The sequence below is a fragment of the Sparus aurata genome, chromosome 12 (assembly GCF_900880675.1).
Source record: "Sparus aurata chromosome 12, fSpaAur1.1, whole genome shotgun sequence".
NCBI classification, from domain to species: domain Eukaryota; kingdom Metazoa; phylum Chordata; class Actinopteri; order Spariformes; family Sparidae; genus Sparus; species Sparus aurata.
In genome coordinates this window covers 25,214,969-25,230,979 of record NC_044198.1, presented here as the reverse complement: position 1 = coordinate 25,230,979, position 16,011 = coordinate 25,214,969, and the positions used below count along the sequence as shown (strand labels likewise).

At 40.6% G+C, this 16,011-nt stretch overlaps 1 protein-coding gene across 2 annotated transcripts; it reads left to right on the top strand.

Annotated features, from left to right (window-relative positions):
• Window positions 1-650: 650 nt before the first annotated feature.
• septin5b (septin 5b) lies at window positions 651-15,500 on the top strand. 2 transcript variants are annotated; one of them, XM_030435854.1, is made up of 12 exons: window positions 651-1,005; window positions 1,198-1,220; window positions 4,332-4,422; window positions 6,431-6,517; window positions 6,619-6,742; window positions 8,521-8,655; window positions 8,745-8,862; window positions 10,327-10,428; window positions 10,536-10,632; window positions 10,724-10,859; window positions 13,088-13,190; window positions 13,376-15,500. In XM_030435854.1, the coding sequence occupies exons 1-12, from the start codon at window positions 960-962 to the stop codon at window positions 13,436-13,438; spliced, it is 1,125 nt and encodes a 374-aa protein (XP_030291714.1). In that variant the 5' UTR covers window positions 651-959; the 3' UTR covers window positions 13,439-15,500. The 2 variants fall into 2 exon arrangements, with proteins under 2 accessions (XP_030291714.1, XP_030291715.1); XM_030435855.1 differs by having other exon boundaries at window positions 652-1,005; window positions 1,198-1,208.
• The last annotated feature ends 511 nt before the right edge of the window (window positions 15,501-16,011 follow it).

Below are 16,011 nucleotides of genomic sequence, written 5' to 3'. Positions count from 1 at the left end.
TTGAAGTTATACCTGATGACACTTTTTATTCAGTGACAAACGTTGGCTAAGCTGGCTAGCTAGATGTTTTTACAGGATTTTTGTGGTCTTATTGCTGCTTTCACACAGTTTTAAATGCTCTTTATATCCAGTTTTTGAGCCTCCAAACCTGCTCAGGATGATTTAGGGATATTTTAGTTTCATTTGATTGTTTATTCTGTGACACATCTGAATATACATAAATGTATTTATCTATTGATCCATATCCCAACACCCCTGACTCATTCTGAGTCACATTTAAGCATCTGCAAGTTAATTTATGTTGATGATTTATTCTTCTTTTAAATCTAATGTTCACTCTACTCTTCTCTTGTACACAGAGAGCCACATTTCTTGGGTATTTCCAAACACTTGGAACCAATAAAGCTGATTCTGATTCCAATCATCTGACTCACCTTTACAGATGTGTGCAGATGTTCACACACACACTCAGGATGACTTGTGGATATTTAATAGTTTGTTTATTCGGTGATATTTCAGAATTTTTACACATTTAAATGGACACACAGACACACACACACATCACAAAAGCCCTTACTCATTGTGATGAGCGTCCATGGAGCAGATCTGTGAGTCCACACGTGACGACAGAGCGACACCGCCACCACCTGGTGACTCACCTGAACTACACGCAGTGTGTTGTTCCCTCCCCTCCACACAATGAGCGCTGTGTGTGTCACAATGTGTGGACCAGTCTGCATCTGTGAGTCCGGCGTCTGAACCACAAGACGAGATGAGAGACGAGGTGTTGTTCTGTGCGGTTCCGATAGGATCTCTGCTCACGTAGGAGCCGGTTCTGTTCTGTTCGGTTCGGTTCTGTTGTTGCAGCGGAGGTGAAATTAAGAATCCAGCCCGTGTTGAAGCGACCAGCATCGGATCCAGACCCGCCTCTCCTCATTCTGTCTCCAGCTGCGTCCGAGATGACGAGCAGCAGCAGCAGGTACCGGAGCCGCGCGCCCCGGTCAGGTAAGCTCACACACACACACACACACACACACACACACACACACACACACACACACACACACACACACACACAGGTAATTGATTAAGACGTGATGTTTCCATCTCTCTCCTCCTCCTCCTCTCTCCTCCTCTCTTCTCCTCCTCCTCCACAACCACCCGGCTCGTCTCCTGGAATGTGTCGTCGCGGCGCAGATGATGCAGAGGTAAGAGTCCAGGTGTGTTAATGATCCTTAATTAATCCTACAAAATAAAAGCCTCCCCGCTGAGACTAAGAGGAACCCCCTTTTATTGTGGTGGTGTTGATGGTGAAGCTTCCCCTCCTTTTGTCACGCTGCTGCTTTAATTCAGCTTTTATCCAACATCTGCACACTCAGATAATCCATCACCTCATCCAGATGTTCCAGATGCTTCTATTGATCATTAGCGCCAATCAGACTGAGTCGGGGGTGTTGGGATGTGCATGCATGTGCAAGAGAAGTCAAATTAAATGTGTCACACTTTATTATAAAACACTAAAATATCCTTAATTCATCCTGAGAAGCGTACGTATGAGAGTAAACTGTTACTTTGGGCTTTAAGGGGATTATAATCACTGCAGTCTGACATTTAATAGATAAAATGATTTTCCTATATTAAAGAAATGTCAGCTGTATTAAAAAAAGCACATTTTAAATTGAGTTTATCAATTTCACCACCTTCTGCAGACAGTAGAGCATCCAAAGCTTTATCTTAAATACTCTGAAAAACAAAATATATCCGGCTGAACTTCGGGGGAAATATTTGGAATATGGCTTTTAATGTTATTTATGACATAAGATAAGGCGGCGTCTGAATAAATCATCTTATAGCGGACCTGTCAGATCATTTTATTAGAGGGCTGTTTGTCCAGTTTCGCAGTTAGATCCTCTGATTTCTTTAAAAACGGAGAGAGATCTCCTGCTACACTCTGGATGACAGCAGCAGCATGTAGCAGGGCTAACGTTAGCATGTTAGCACGACCGTCTGCAGGGTTAGGGTTAGGGTGGAGGTTCTGTTGGAGCCCACGATGATGTGATAATAACACAGATAACTGGGCAGTATACTGTTTATGATTAATATATTTATCATGATATGAGACTATATCGTCATTACATCCACTTTACAGAGGATTATTGATCAGAAATCTCACAGTTATCCCTACGATATTGTTACAATATCATCAGTTTGCTCAAAAATATTGTGATATTTGATTTTGTCAGCCCGGTTTCCACGATGTGACCTTTTTTCTGAAAACCTTTGTGTCATGAATCAGACGCGTGTTTGTTATTTAAAAAGATAATTTTCCAAGTCAGGGAAGTCTCAGTTTGAAATATCAGCCTGTTAATAAACGTCACATCCAACAGTCTCGTTAGTGACGTCGTTAGCAGCTCACAGAACTGAACCAGAACCAGCTCTCTCTCTTTCACATCACTGCAGTCGTCAATATGAGCAGATTTATTGTGATTTTCATCTTTTTTATGACCTTTTCTGTGGTTAGTTGGCTCCATGTTGGTGTTTGTGAGCGAGACGGCGTAGTACAGCACAAAACTAGATGAGATTTTACTTTAATAACAGCAAACTGAGACTTTATTGACGTGATCCAGATATAAAACTTCATATAAAGAGGAAAAACGGTTCTTTAAAAGTAGAATTTAATGCCATAATTTTGCCAGCTACCTGGAAAATGGTGTGTTGCTGCAACATTAGCTGTGAGACACGATGAACAAAGATGGATTTTTCCGACTTTAAAGCTCCTGAAGATCAGAAAATAAAGTAAAACTATGTTTATTGTGTTTCAAGTGTAGAAAACTGAATACACGGCATCATTTAGCAGATGAATTAAGTTAAACTTGTCACCCTGAATCCTCTCGTAGCTTCTCGAGTGAGGAATCAGAGCGGATACACTCACAGCATCTCTTCTCTCTGAGCATCGTTTATTTCCAGATATATATATATATATATTTATCCTCAACAATCCCACGAGCAGTTTCATAATGTTTGCCTTCATCCGGCTTCACAGTTTCTGTCTTTATCACGTCGTCCTGGACGGCATCAACATCAGCAGCGCGGCGGCGGCGAGGCGGCTGAGTCAGATCGGCGGACGCAGCGTTGTGTTTATACGCCAGCAAAGTCTGGATGTGTGTATTTTTGTGATACGTGTGTGGGCGTGACACATAGACAAAATGTCAATATGGAAGCAAAACCAAAGCAAAGCAAGGAGAGAGAGAGAGAGAGAGGGAGAGAGAGAAAACTCCCCCACAACCTACATATGCACTGCTCCACTTACTCAGTCGCTCCCCGAGCAGCGGAGCTCTCTAATGCACTCTACATTGGATTTGGTATTAAAACGCTGGCAGTGGAAGTGTTAGGAAAAATCTAATGCATGATGGGAAGAGCTGTACTTTTATTTGACCCGTCTACTTAGTTCACATCACGCACCATCTGTCTCCTTCAAGCCTCGGCTTCGTCCTCGTCCGCTGTTGATTTAAAGCCTTTTCTCTGCTGTTTCCGTGTGCTCAGATGAACATGTATGCCTCCTCCTCCTCCTCCTCCTCCTCTGTATTAAGAATACTTGGGGGGACCTCAGGGCTTCAGTCTCAGTCTCTCTGCCACCCTCTCTCAATAAAACATGAAAGGAATCATGGGAATGTCCTACTAACGCGACTACGGCGCTGCAGCGAGCGAGCTGTGGAGGAGGAACTGACCCAGATCAGGCCGAGCGGCGGCTATTGTGACACACAAAAGCTCCTGCCCCCAATGTAACTGCTTTTCATTGAGTCAAAAATTGAGTTATAACCGTTTCTAAACGTTGGAGAGAGTCGCTCGAAGTCACATCTTCAAAATCTGACCCATAAACGAATCCAGCAGCATTAAAAAAAATGTCAACAAATCGTCCACAGGCGACCGAGAAAGAGGGGAGAGGTCTCATCCGCTCACATACGGCCAATAAAACACTGATTAAAACATGTTAAAGAGAAACAGCATCGAAGTTAATTTCATTTCTGGAGGAGATGTGGTGTTGCAGCCCCTCTAGCATCACTTCCTCTAGCGTGAAGACAGTTTTCGTCAATAAACGAGTTAAAATGGATCCAAAAAAGCTGATAAAACACATTGTTGGGACTAATGGAAGTCATCCAGCGGCAGAGAAGCAGTATAAACAGATTTAAACTGGCCTTTGTTGTGTAAAACTTTACCTTTGTGAGCCTGAAACACCTTTTTCCCCCTTCGTCTGTACTGCGTCTGTACTTCCTGCTGGGTCACGACAACATATTTGATAATATTTGTGTCTTTGTGTTGATTGTTTCCAGGAAAAAGACTACGTTGGTTTTGCGACGCTGCCCAATCAGGTGCACCGGAAGTCTGTGAAGAAAGGATTCGACTTCACCCTCATGGTGGCGGGTGAGCGTTGCTAACTCATCACCGTTGCTACACCTCGAGGTAGCGTGGATGATGATGATGATGGCGGCAGATTTAACATCAGAATCCTTCGTTATCTTTTGAAACAATCAGTCATCGATTTTTTTTATATTTCTACCCGGCAACTAATGATGTTTCCCACTGAAATTAACCGTCGCTGGAAGCTTTTTATCAGCTGTAACTAGCTAACGTAACGTAAAGCTAACGCTAACCTGACTTCAATGTTTCTAGAAGACTAGTTTTTAAATTAGAATCCTTTTTGGTGGTCCTTAATGTGTTGACAACGCTCAGGCTACATATATTATAATATTGCGCTAAAAGTCTAGAAACTATTGCTAATGTTGCTAGCCAAGCTAATAGTCAGAACCCTCCCCGGTTGATGATTCATGTTGAAAACACTGAAATAAAATAGCAGTATCGTTCCTGCACTTTGTCCCAATTATTATATAGTAAAGATAAACATATTATAAATGTTACTTTTAATTAGTTTGGATGTTTAGCTAACGTTTGTCTGTAATTGTAGAAGAGCAGACGACCCAAAACCCAACAAAGAGCTGGTTACATTAGCTTAAACTCCTATATAGCATTTGTACTGAAAAGGGGATTATTTTAAACTAAAACCCCACAAAATAATGTAGTAAGTGAACGTTTTTGCGTCGCTTTAATTTGGTAATAACACCAAGTTACACTGTAGGTAGTTAGCCTGAGATGCTAACGTTAGCAGAGCAGATTAACACGTTTTTAAACAATTCTTTGCACTTTCGCCCCTGAATTCTTGCTTCATAAACGCTGTATCTCTCATGATAGAGCGCCACGTCTGCACATGGATCCGATCCAAAGCTCGTCTTCACACAGAAAGAGACTCAGATCCACGCAGGAAGTCAGCTCCACCACCACCACACCTCCGCACCATCGCAGTCTTCACAAGTTTTTTCTCGCGTCCTGTGAAAAATGTGTCGCTCTGTTAGATGTTAATGAGGAACGAGACAGCCACAAAATCTCTCTGCTACGCTCTCAGTGCTGTTAAACAATTCAGAGTCCATTAAGGGAAGATTTAAAGACAGCTAGATTGATTTTAATGTTTTATAAGTGAAGTTTAAACAAAAACATTGATGTGATAATTGATTTAAGTTTATAAAAATGTATCTCAGACAGTCTGGGAGGCGTTCAGGGACGTTCAGCGCTGCGTTCTGTATGTGAGGCTTTTATGTGGGACAGTCTGCTTTGGCTTCTGCTCAACACTTAGTAATTTAATTAAATTAAATTCTTGCTCACAGCTTCTGTAAGTAAACTCCAAACTCTGACTCATGTTTCCACCGTCGTCTTCCCGCAAGAACTCATTTCTCGCAGGGTGACACTTCTCTTTGAACGTGTTTCTGGTGACAAAAAAAAGGGATCTAATTATTTAACAAAAAGATCTTTCTCTGTCGGGTTTGTTTCAGATTGTTTGGACGCTTCCACAACTTTTGCTAAGGATGAATGATTTACACACAAAAACATGTAAATATAGGGGGCATCCACATGTTTTGCATCGTTTTGGCCGATCGTCCAAATCGATCCTGTAAACGCACTTTTTTGAAACCTGGTCTCAGGGTGGAAAAATTTGAAAACGCTGCCTTTACATTCTCTGTGGACAGCGAATCTGCATACTTTCCGTATCCATGACGCCATCGCTCCATCCCTCGACCTCTCGCCTTCGACCTCTGAACCCCGCGATGTCTCACCAACAACAACAACAACAACAACAACAACAACAACAATGGCGGACTACATGCTTGTGTTCGTGCTGCAGAAGATATTGAGCCTATTTTGGTTACTAGGGCAAAATATTCTGCTTCTCTGCCACTACGCTGAGCAAAAAAGTATTATGGACGTCGTCTTTTTCTTGTCGTGTTCATCATTTCATCATTTGAGTCGTTTGAGTCTTGACGTGTAAAATTGGCGTCATGCCCCTTTAATGAAACTCTATGTGTGTTTCTGTGTGTTCCAGGTGAGTCTGGTCTCGGTAAATCCACCCTGGTGAACAGCCTCTTCCTCACTGATCTGCATAAAGACAGAAAGCTGCTCAATGCAGAAGGTGAGTCAGCGACGATCAGGTGTTTCTCTGATGATGATGATGATGATGACGATGATGAGACGGACTCTGTTAAATATCCGTTTGATGCGTTTGACCTGCAGAGCGAATCAACCAGACGGTGGAGATCACGAAGCACACGGTGGACATCGAGGAGAAGGGCGTGAAGCTGAAGCTGACCATCGTGGACACGCCGGGGTTCGGAGACGCCGTCAACAACAGCGAGTGGTGATTACACATCTGCCAGATATTTTATGTATACAACATAGTTTAAAGCCTTTTGTGGCTCAAGAGGAAGTTAAATGACAAATTAGCTAAGTTGCATTGTGGGTAATGTAGGCAAAAGGTTTTGAAAAGTCTGTTGGATGATCAAAAAATCAAAAAATCGATACGTCAGAGCCAGAAATGTCGCCTTTTTAACTCCACACGTTCTTCTTCCTCTTCAAAAATCTGCTGCCTACATTACCCATAATGCAACTTAGCCACTGAGTGACATCACTGGAGGCACAAGTTTATATTTAAATGTAAAAGATGGAATTTACCATCGTAGGCGACAAAGAAAACCAGCAAATCGACACAGTTGAGAAGTGGAAACGGTTGATTTTTAGGCTTTTTGTTTAAAAAAAAAAGGAAATAAAATTATTTTCATTGTTGATAAAACTGCTTAAATCTGTTTATTTTCTCAGTTAATCACTGGATGTATGAGCTGGTTCAAGGTTATGATTCCAAGCATCCAAAGCAAAGGTCTCCTAATCTTAACTAGTTATTGTTAAACCTAAATTATAACTTTCTTGCAACCTCACCAAATTCTTTTTGCACAGAAACTTAGCTAAAAGTAAAAGTAAAGCATCAGATCATCACATCATAAGACAGATAAAGTCTCCAGCTGATCAGGATTTCAGATCAGGAAACGCTGCTCTGCATATTTTCCTGAGGACACAAACAAACGTTGTACTTTATCGTTTCATCTGAAGGACTTGTTCTTCTTTTTTTCATCCTGTTTCGACTTGACTGACAACTTGGATTTCCCCACGCAGGTCCACCAGAGACCTGAACTCTTAATTGCAGAACAGCCGGCCGGTGTTTCCTCACATTACGCCTCCGCAGCTTCAGCACAACCTGGATTTCCTCTGAAAACTAGAATTTAATACGATCCGTTGATGCATCTTTTTCTCCGACCTGCCTCGTCTGTTCAAGCTGTCGTTTCCTTTTGTCTCGAGCTGCAGTATTGATTAGATTTCATCAAGACAGTAATTATATTTCACACACTCCCACTGTCCCTGTTGTGTCGACGTGCTATCGATCTGTTTTGTTTGTGAAGCGATTTTTGACTTTTATTCTTTATAGGAGCTTTATAATTCTTTCCCTTCTGTAGTATTTTCGATCGCGGAGGAAAAAGATTTGCTGACGAGATTTCTGCAGGATATTTGGAAAAATAAGGATTACAGACAGTTTGTTTGCATGTTTTAGCTTGGGTAAGCTAACAAAATGAACCAAAGGCCTCTAATTTGGTGAGATTGCAGTAAAAAATGATAGTTTAACAGCTTCTTCTTGGATTGAATTCAGTTTTCTGGCTGTTTCTAAAACCAAATGTGTTTTAAATGCCTCCTTGAGTGTTTTCTAATTAACTGGATGAGTTGTTTTAATGGCTGCTGAGAGTAAACATCAGTCTGAGCTCAGTTTTGTATGAAAACTGCTCACTTCAGCAGCGACACCGCCATCGCCTGCTGTGTCGACCGATGCGGCGTGACAGCTGACTCCCCCTGCTCATCAGCGACGAGGGTGCTTGACGAGACTATTGAATATTAATTACTCAAGGCATCAACACTGGATGAGCTTCTGAAGGCTTTCACACACTCGGCTGCAGACTGATACCACTCTGGAGCCTAGCTTAGCATGAAGAGCTAGCCTGCCGCCGCTTGAAGTTCAAGTGTGCGCCGAGCAACGCCTCATTACTTAACAAGCTGCATTTTCGTTAGTTGAGACTTGTGTTTTGTGTTTTGCAGCTGGAGGGCAGTGACGGACTACATCAACCTGCAGTTCGAACAGTACTTCAGAGACGAGAGCGGACTCAACAGGAAGAACATCCAGGACAACCGGGTGCACTGCTGCCTCTACTTCATCCCTCCGTTCGGACACGGGTAACATCTTATCACATCTCATGTACACGAGCCCTTTAATGTTCATGCATGTGTTTAAAATGCTCAGTAAAGTTCACGTCCTCCTGTAGGCTTCGTCCTGTCGATATCGAGTTCATGAAGGCCCTGCAGGATAAAGTGAACGTTGTTCCTCTCATCGCTAAGGCCGACTGCCTCACTCCCTCTGAGATAAAGAAGCTGAAAGAGCGGGTAAGACGGCTAATATACAGCGACACACATTTACATTACATAAATAATAATCCTTTAACGCCAGATTTGACCTGCCGGATGTACGTGACACGATGTAAAGTCCCTTTTAGTCACGCAGCTTTATACTTTATGCATTAAAAAGCTGGAATTATTTACTTCCCTTTCCGTCTGTGCAGCTTCTCTTCTCGCTGCTTGGTGTTCAGTGTTTCTAATTCATAATTCTGCACTTAATTACACCCACAAAGACTTCTTAACATCTGTAGGAATATAACAGAAGTCTGGCTAAAGAGATAATTTGATATGATGCTGTAAAGAAATGTAGTATATATTTTCTTTCCAGCTGTCTATTTATTACTTTTAGCTAACTATGCTAACTGTTTATTCTTTACTTTAAATTTGCTATTTGTAATAAAAGATGTTCTTTGAGCATCATTCACAAATTGCACTTTAAACTGTGTTAACTGTTTAATTGTATTGTTATGCTACGTTTAGCTAATTTATTAATTTCCGCTAACTAAGCTAACTGTCTATTCATTGTTTTCAGCTAACGATGCTAACTGCTCATTCATTCACTAACTAAGTAACAGACTTTAAGTAAGAGATGTTAGCTGAAATAGTTAGCAAGTAGTTTATTTAATTACTATTAGCTAACTATTTCAACTTTTAATCTGTAAAATAAAGTAATGTTTAGCGAGTAGTGCTATAAGTAAGTTAGTTGTTACTTTCAGCTAACTATTTCACCTGTTTACTCATTGATTTTAGCTAATTATGCTGACTGTTTATTAATTACCTTTAGCTAACAATGCTAACTGTTTACTACTTTTAGCTAACCATTTCACTTGTTTATTAATTGGTTTTAGCAAATGATGCTAACTGTTTATTAATTACTTTTAGCTAACAATGCTAACTGTTCACAGTAATGCTCATTGATTACTGCTAGCTAACCATTTCACTTGTTTATTCATTGATTTTAGCAAATTCTGCTAACTGCTCATTGATAACTGTTAGCTGAATGTTTCACCTGTATACTCATTGATTTTTAGCTACTAATGCTAACTGTTTATTCATTAATTTAAGCTTTAACTGAAGCTTATTTAAAATGTAAAAAAAAAAAAATAAAAAAAAGATTATGAAAATAAGCGAAGTTCTGCTTGTAAAACTTGGCTGTTGATCAACCAGGCTTAATTGCGCTGAAACCGAAAAAGCATATTGATATTCTGATTTGGTGAAATCAGACCAGAAGCAGTTGAGGAATCTGGAAAGAAACGTTGAACCTCAGCGTTAGATTTTGTTCCAGTTTCAGCTAAATTTAGTTTTGGATGACTCATGCGTTACTCCACGGAGATTTATCTGGACTGAGTTGTAAAGGTTTTTATAGGGCAGTGGCTTGTTTGTGTGTGTGTGTGTGTGTGTGTGTGTTTACTGTTATCCATCACATCTCTTCTTTGTGTGTTGTCCTCTCAGCTGAGGGAAGAGATAGATAAATACGGGATAAAGATCTACCAGTTCCCCGACTGCGACTCTGATGAGGACGAGGAGCTCAAACGACAAGATAAAGAGCTGAAGGTGAGCTCGGTTCTGGTCCGAAGAGCCCCAAAGCGCTTTGTTTGTTATTTCTGATTATTGTGTTGAAAGGCATTTTGACTTGGATACTGTTTCTGTTTGTGCTTCAGGAGAGCATCCCCTTCGCGGTGATCGGCAGCAACACTGTGGTCGAAGCTCGAGGTCAGCGGGTGAGAGGGCGGCTCTACCCGTGGGGCATCGTGGAGGGTGAGAACCTCTCCGTCCAGTTACCATGACAACGCTGATTGTCTCTGACGACCGGGCCTGATGTTGATCTTCTTCTTCCTGTTTCTGTCAGTGGAGAATCCGTCCCACTGCGACTTCGTGAAGCTGAGGACGTTTCTGATCAGAACCCACATGCACGACCTGAAGGACATCACCAGCGACTGTCACTACGAGAACTACAGAGCGCAGTGCATCCAGACCATGACCAGGTGTGTGTGTGTGTGTGTGTGTGTGTGGCAGGATGACGTATATGATCTACATAAGCTGAAGCATAAATCTGACATTCTAACAATGTTCGCTGCTCAGAGAGTTTGACAGAAAGAGAGATTTTTTTAGTCGTTGGCAGCGACAGTGGATGTAAACAGTACGACTTCTGCCAACAGCGGAGGAGTGAGGGAGGTGATGAAGTGCAGTTTCCCATGAAGAGAACATTTCTTGGGATCTTTAAACTCCTCGCAGGCTTCTGAAAGTTTAACTCATGAAGATAAACAATGAGAAAATGTGATATTCAGCTCGTTCTTCGTCTCTCGCCGGCCCTCAGCTTCACTGTTTTAGTTAAAGTGAAACTCTCGCCAAAATGTAACCTAGGCTTTTTTTGTGAGTGTATATGAGTCAAACCTTCGTGTGAAAGCATAATTACGATGAAAGAGGCACTTTTAAGATTTTTGTTTTTGGGTCAAACTCGTTTTCAATGGGAGTGCTACGGGCACTTTTACGCTAGCATCAAAATCTCTATTTTTAAAACACTAAGAAGTCTTGACACAACATGAAACTTTGCTCGTAGTATCACCAGGGTCTCTACACATGAACACGAGCATTGAGAACATTGTTTGTGTATACAGAGTTTACTAAAAAGAAGGTTTTTGAACAACTCACGTTAGCAGTAGCTTGTTCCGCTCGCTGCCGTCCTGCCAGTGGAGAAGTGTCGATCTCAGAATGTGACGTAACCTGGAGGACAGTTAAGGTGGAACGCTCCTAAAGCTTAGTTCCATATAAATACACGGATAATTTGTTGTTTTGTCGTTAGCGAAAAACAAAATTGACCTTGAAGTTGAAAAAGGAGCCTCATACAAGAAACAATACTAAAATAAAAAGCCGGGAAAGTCACGTGAGATATTGCATAGATAGTTGTTGCCAGAAGACAGTAGTTCCACCTTAACTGTCCTCCAGGTTACGTCACATTCTGAGATCGATACTTCTGGCTGGCATGACCGCGGCGAGCGGAACAAGCTACTGCTAACGTGAGTCGAGCCTTCTTAGTGTTTTAAAAATAGCGATTTTGATGCTATCGCTAAAGTCTCCCTAGCAGTCCCATTGAAAATGAGTTTGACCCGAAAACGAAAATACGGTAAATCTCAAAAGTGCCTCTTTTGTTGTAATTATGCTTTTACATGAAGGTTTGACTCGGGTACATTCACAAAAACAGCCTAGGTTGCATTTTGGCGAGAGTTTTACTTTAACTTTCATTTCAGGGTGCTCAGATTGATCAGCCACTGATCGTTATCAGCCAGTATTGGTCCTAAATAGTGTGTAGTGGTCTCTATAAAGGCTGATTTAAAAGAGCCAGTCAGATTGCAGTGTGTTTGACTGAGGGTGCTAACAGCTAACAGCGCTAAACACACAGCAGGACTGAGAGTACTTCAGCCGAGTACAGTCTGGAGGTAAAAGTATGAAGACAAATAACACTAAAGTCTGTGTCCTATTTGTTTTTATTTCTTAGTTTATAGAGACATATTTATTTTGTCCAAATTATTTCTTTAGATTGAGCACAAAAAAGCCCAACTACGTCTTTACACAACACTTTTATTGTGTTTTTATTTTGCCATTAATAACTACAGTAACAGCGACAGATGCTCCCAGCAATCGTTGACCGTCCCCCAAAAACACTGATCAACTATCTTTACTCTCACCGCTCTCATTTCATTGTTTTCATCTGCAGCTGTTTTTAGAGAAGAACCTGTAAAAACTCTGTGTTCAGCAGCAAACAGACACAGTTTACAGAGAACAGGTCGTGAAGAGCCTGAGGAGCTGCCTCAGGAGTTGGTGGAGACCAAAGATCGAGCTAAAAGAGAGTAAACACATAAACATCCCTCAGATGTAGATCAGACTTTGAATTTGAACATTTCTGTATTTGGCGCCACCCAGTGGTAGAATCAGGAAAGACACCGGGGACATAAATGGCCTAAATCTCATTGTGATTGTCTCATTTTGATATAATGCAATTAGATTAATTTAATTCATGTTATAATCACACAGTTCTGCACATTAAGGCTTTGAAAGAATCCAGCTTCATGTCTATAACACAACTGAGAGAAAAAAAAAATACAGATGATTTATTTTCTGTCTCTGTGAGCTGATTTCTGCACCGCAGCGACACAAAAGAAAACCGCCGCGGCTTCCTTGTTGTCATCCGTCATGTTTATCTGTAATCCTACAGCAAGATGAACGCAGATAAGCGGGTGGAGAGCCCCATCCCACTCCTGCCGATCTCCACCCCAGACGTGGAGGCGGAGAAAATCATCAAAATGAAAGATGAAGAAGTGAGTGGATATAAAAGAAAATAACCTTCTAATACTGAATAATGTATCACAGGGAAGGCATTACGTAACCCAAAGACGCTGATGTGAAATGATGACCCATATGTGTTTATTACATAAGCCGTGTCTTCACCCTCCTCTTGTTTCTCTTTTCTCCTGTCGTGGTGTTACCTCCGCTCCCTCTGCAGCTGAGGAGGATGCAGCAGATGCTTCAGAAGATGCAGCAGCAGATGCACGACCAGGACCTGTGACTATAAGCTCACGTTGCATCTGTTGCAACGACACAAAGCGGTTGGAAAAGTCGAAACACATAGCTCAGACGTAAAACCTTCGAAAATAGCGAACTCTTCAGGGGATGAGACGAAGGAGTCGTTTTACACAGAGAGTGTCAGCATGCTGGGAGACGTATTTAAATGTTTTTGGCATCATATAAACTTTCATACACTTAGATTGTTTTTTAAATGCAGTCATTAGCCAAGTGAAGTCGACACGTAGTGAGGCAATAGAGAGTAGGTTGCACTTTGTTAGCTTAGCATTACGGTACATTTCGAAGCGTGTTTTTCTACTCGAAACACTAAATGAGAAGAAACGCACCGAGCCCTCGATTCATTTAGTAGTTTTCTGCACTGGTTGCGTCGGCGCCTGCTGTGTGGTGATGTTTGGTTTTAGTGGAATCTGCAGTTAAATACTGGAACACCACACTGTTGGTTTCTGGTGTGTAGAATTCCAAACTGACAGATAACGTACAATAACACACAAATATTAGAGATGAAAACCAACAAAATTCGAATAAAACACAGTTTGAGCACAAAGTAAACTCTTTGTGTATTGTAGTGGTAGTACATTTATTTGTACTGTTTTTAAGTACAAATTCGACGTATTGAAATATTAATTGTTCAATTCCAGCCCATTTCAGAGGCAAACATTGTACTTTATACTCCACTACACTTACTTAAAAGCGCTTTGTTATATTTGATATCATTTTTTATACCCTTTCTGTCCACCTTAGATTTTAGTTTTATATTCTTTATTTGGCACAATTAAAAGACAATACACACAAATAACAAGGATATGAAATAATATGCTGTGCAAGAAAAGGCAGAAAACTCAGAGGGCTTGTTTGCAGCCTCCACCTACAGTAACTGAAAATGCATAATTAACGTACAGAAAGCAATTAGAATGCATTAAAAGATGGTAAACTAGTGGCTGAGCTGCATTGTGGGTAATGTAGTCCAGCATTGCACTCCTGTGACATTGTTGGACTCATTACGGACGGTTTAAAACCAAAAAATATTTAAAATTGATCACCTTTTTTATTCCACACATTCTTCTTCCTTTTTAAAACATCGTGCCTACATTACCCACAATGCAACTAAGCAACTGAGTGACATCACTGGAGGCAATTTATCAGATTACCTTCCTCTGTTAACACGCTTTAATGTGTAAAATTGGCGGAGTTGCCATTTAATTCTGACAAAATGCCACTTGACATGTTAGAAAATATCATTTTTTAAGTAAACGTACGATTTTGGGCTGTTTTTTGTAAGAGAAATGTGATTAAATCTCAGAAATTGTGGTCACATATCATAGAGAGTGTATAGTTTACATGACCACACATGCATACAAAACCTGTGTCAACATTCACAGAGATGCAGGAACCGTAATCCACTAGAACAACAGCGACTTACCATCGGCATCTTTCACACCTCGGCGCTGCAGCGTGAGTGCGTGTGTGTGCTCATGCATACATTTTCTCTGACTGTGCGGAGTTTTCTTCTCAGCACGGTCGGCGTAGTAAAGCCATGAAACATGATGCACACATTCTTCAGACAATCTCGTCCTTGTATAAAACGCATTTAATCGTGCATTTCTTTTTGAAGCAAAGTTTACAATCACGACTGAACATCAGAGAGGGAAGAAGCTTGTAAAAACAATCCTGTGTACAGTATTTACATTTTGAGAGCATGTGTATTTTTGAGTGTGTGTGTGTATAATATTAATATATAACAATCAGTGTTTCTCATTATCCCATAACTGTTGTTACAAGGTGTGATGTCAGTGACCATGTCAGGAGGATTTAGACTCATACACAAGCCTGTCGCAGATCCTCTTCCAGTATTTAACACAGAGAAAACTGTCTTAATTGAAGCAAGTTCCCAATAATTTATTAGCTTTACAATATTAACAGTAATAATAACTTCTGTTTCAAAAACAGCATTATGGAGTGCATTAAAACGGGGAATAAAATCTTTGTTTTCATCTAAAACTGTGTGTTTCCTTTGGGCAATAATAAACGTTTAACCAGGATGATTCAATAATCTGTTTAATGTTATTTATTTTATTATAAAATTGTCATGAATTGAGATGTTTGAACTTATTTTCCCGTACAAATCCTTCCTTTGAATTGAAATTTGTTAAGACGACTTCATTAGCGCACAACCTGCGTCAATCTTAATTAATAGTGAACTTTCTTTTACGTAATAAATATGTAGTGGAGAGGATGGTGCCAATTTGGGCCATTAGGGGGCAGCAGAATGAGATGTAAACACAATAGGACATATTATTATCATCATAAAATGGAGAATAAATGGTGAGAAAACAAGGAAACGTTGCTTATTTACACATTGAGCAGACCTTAATAACATCAGCATTATGACATGTGTTAATGTCAACCTCATATGAATAACCCTCTTGAAACAACATTTTTGTCCATTATTACATTATAAATATAAAAGTAATGGTTAGTTTAGCTGTAATTGAGTCAGCCACCATGAGCTAGGCTAGTGGTCATATCACATCAAGTGTTAGCAGCTAGCATGTGTGT

Coding starts and splice junctions, on each gene's coding strand:
- septin5b (XM_030435854.1), top strand. CDS start 960: ATGACGAGCAGCAGCAGCAGGTACCGGAGCCGCGCGCCCCGGTCAG. Junction 10,860..13,087: donor TGCATCCAGACCATGACCAG/GTGTGTGTGTGT, acceptor GTAATCCTACAG/CAAGATGAACGCAGATAAGC. Junction 13,191..13,375: donor TCAAAATGAAAGATGAAGAA/GTGAGTGGATAT, acceptor CTCCCTCTGCAG/CTGAGGAGGATGCAGCAGAT.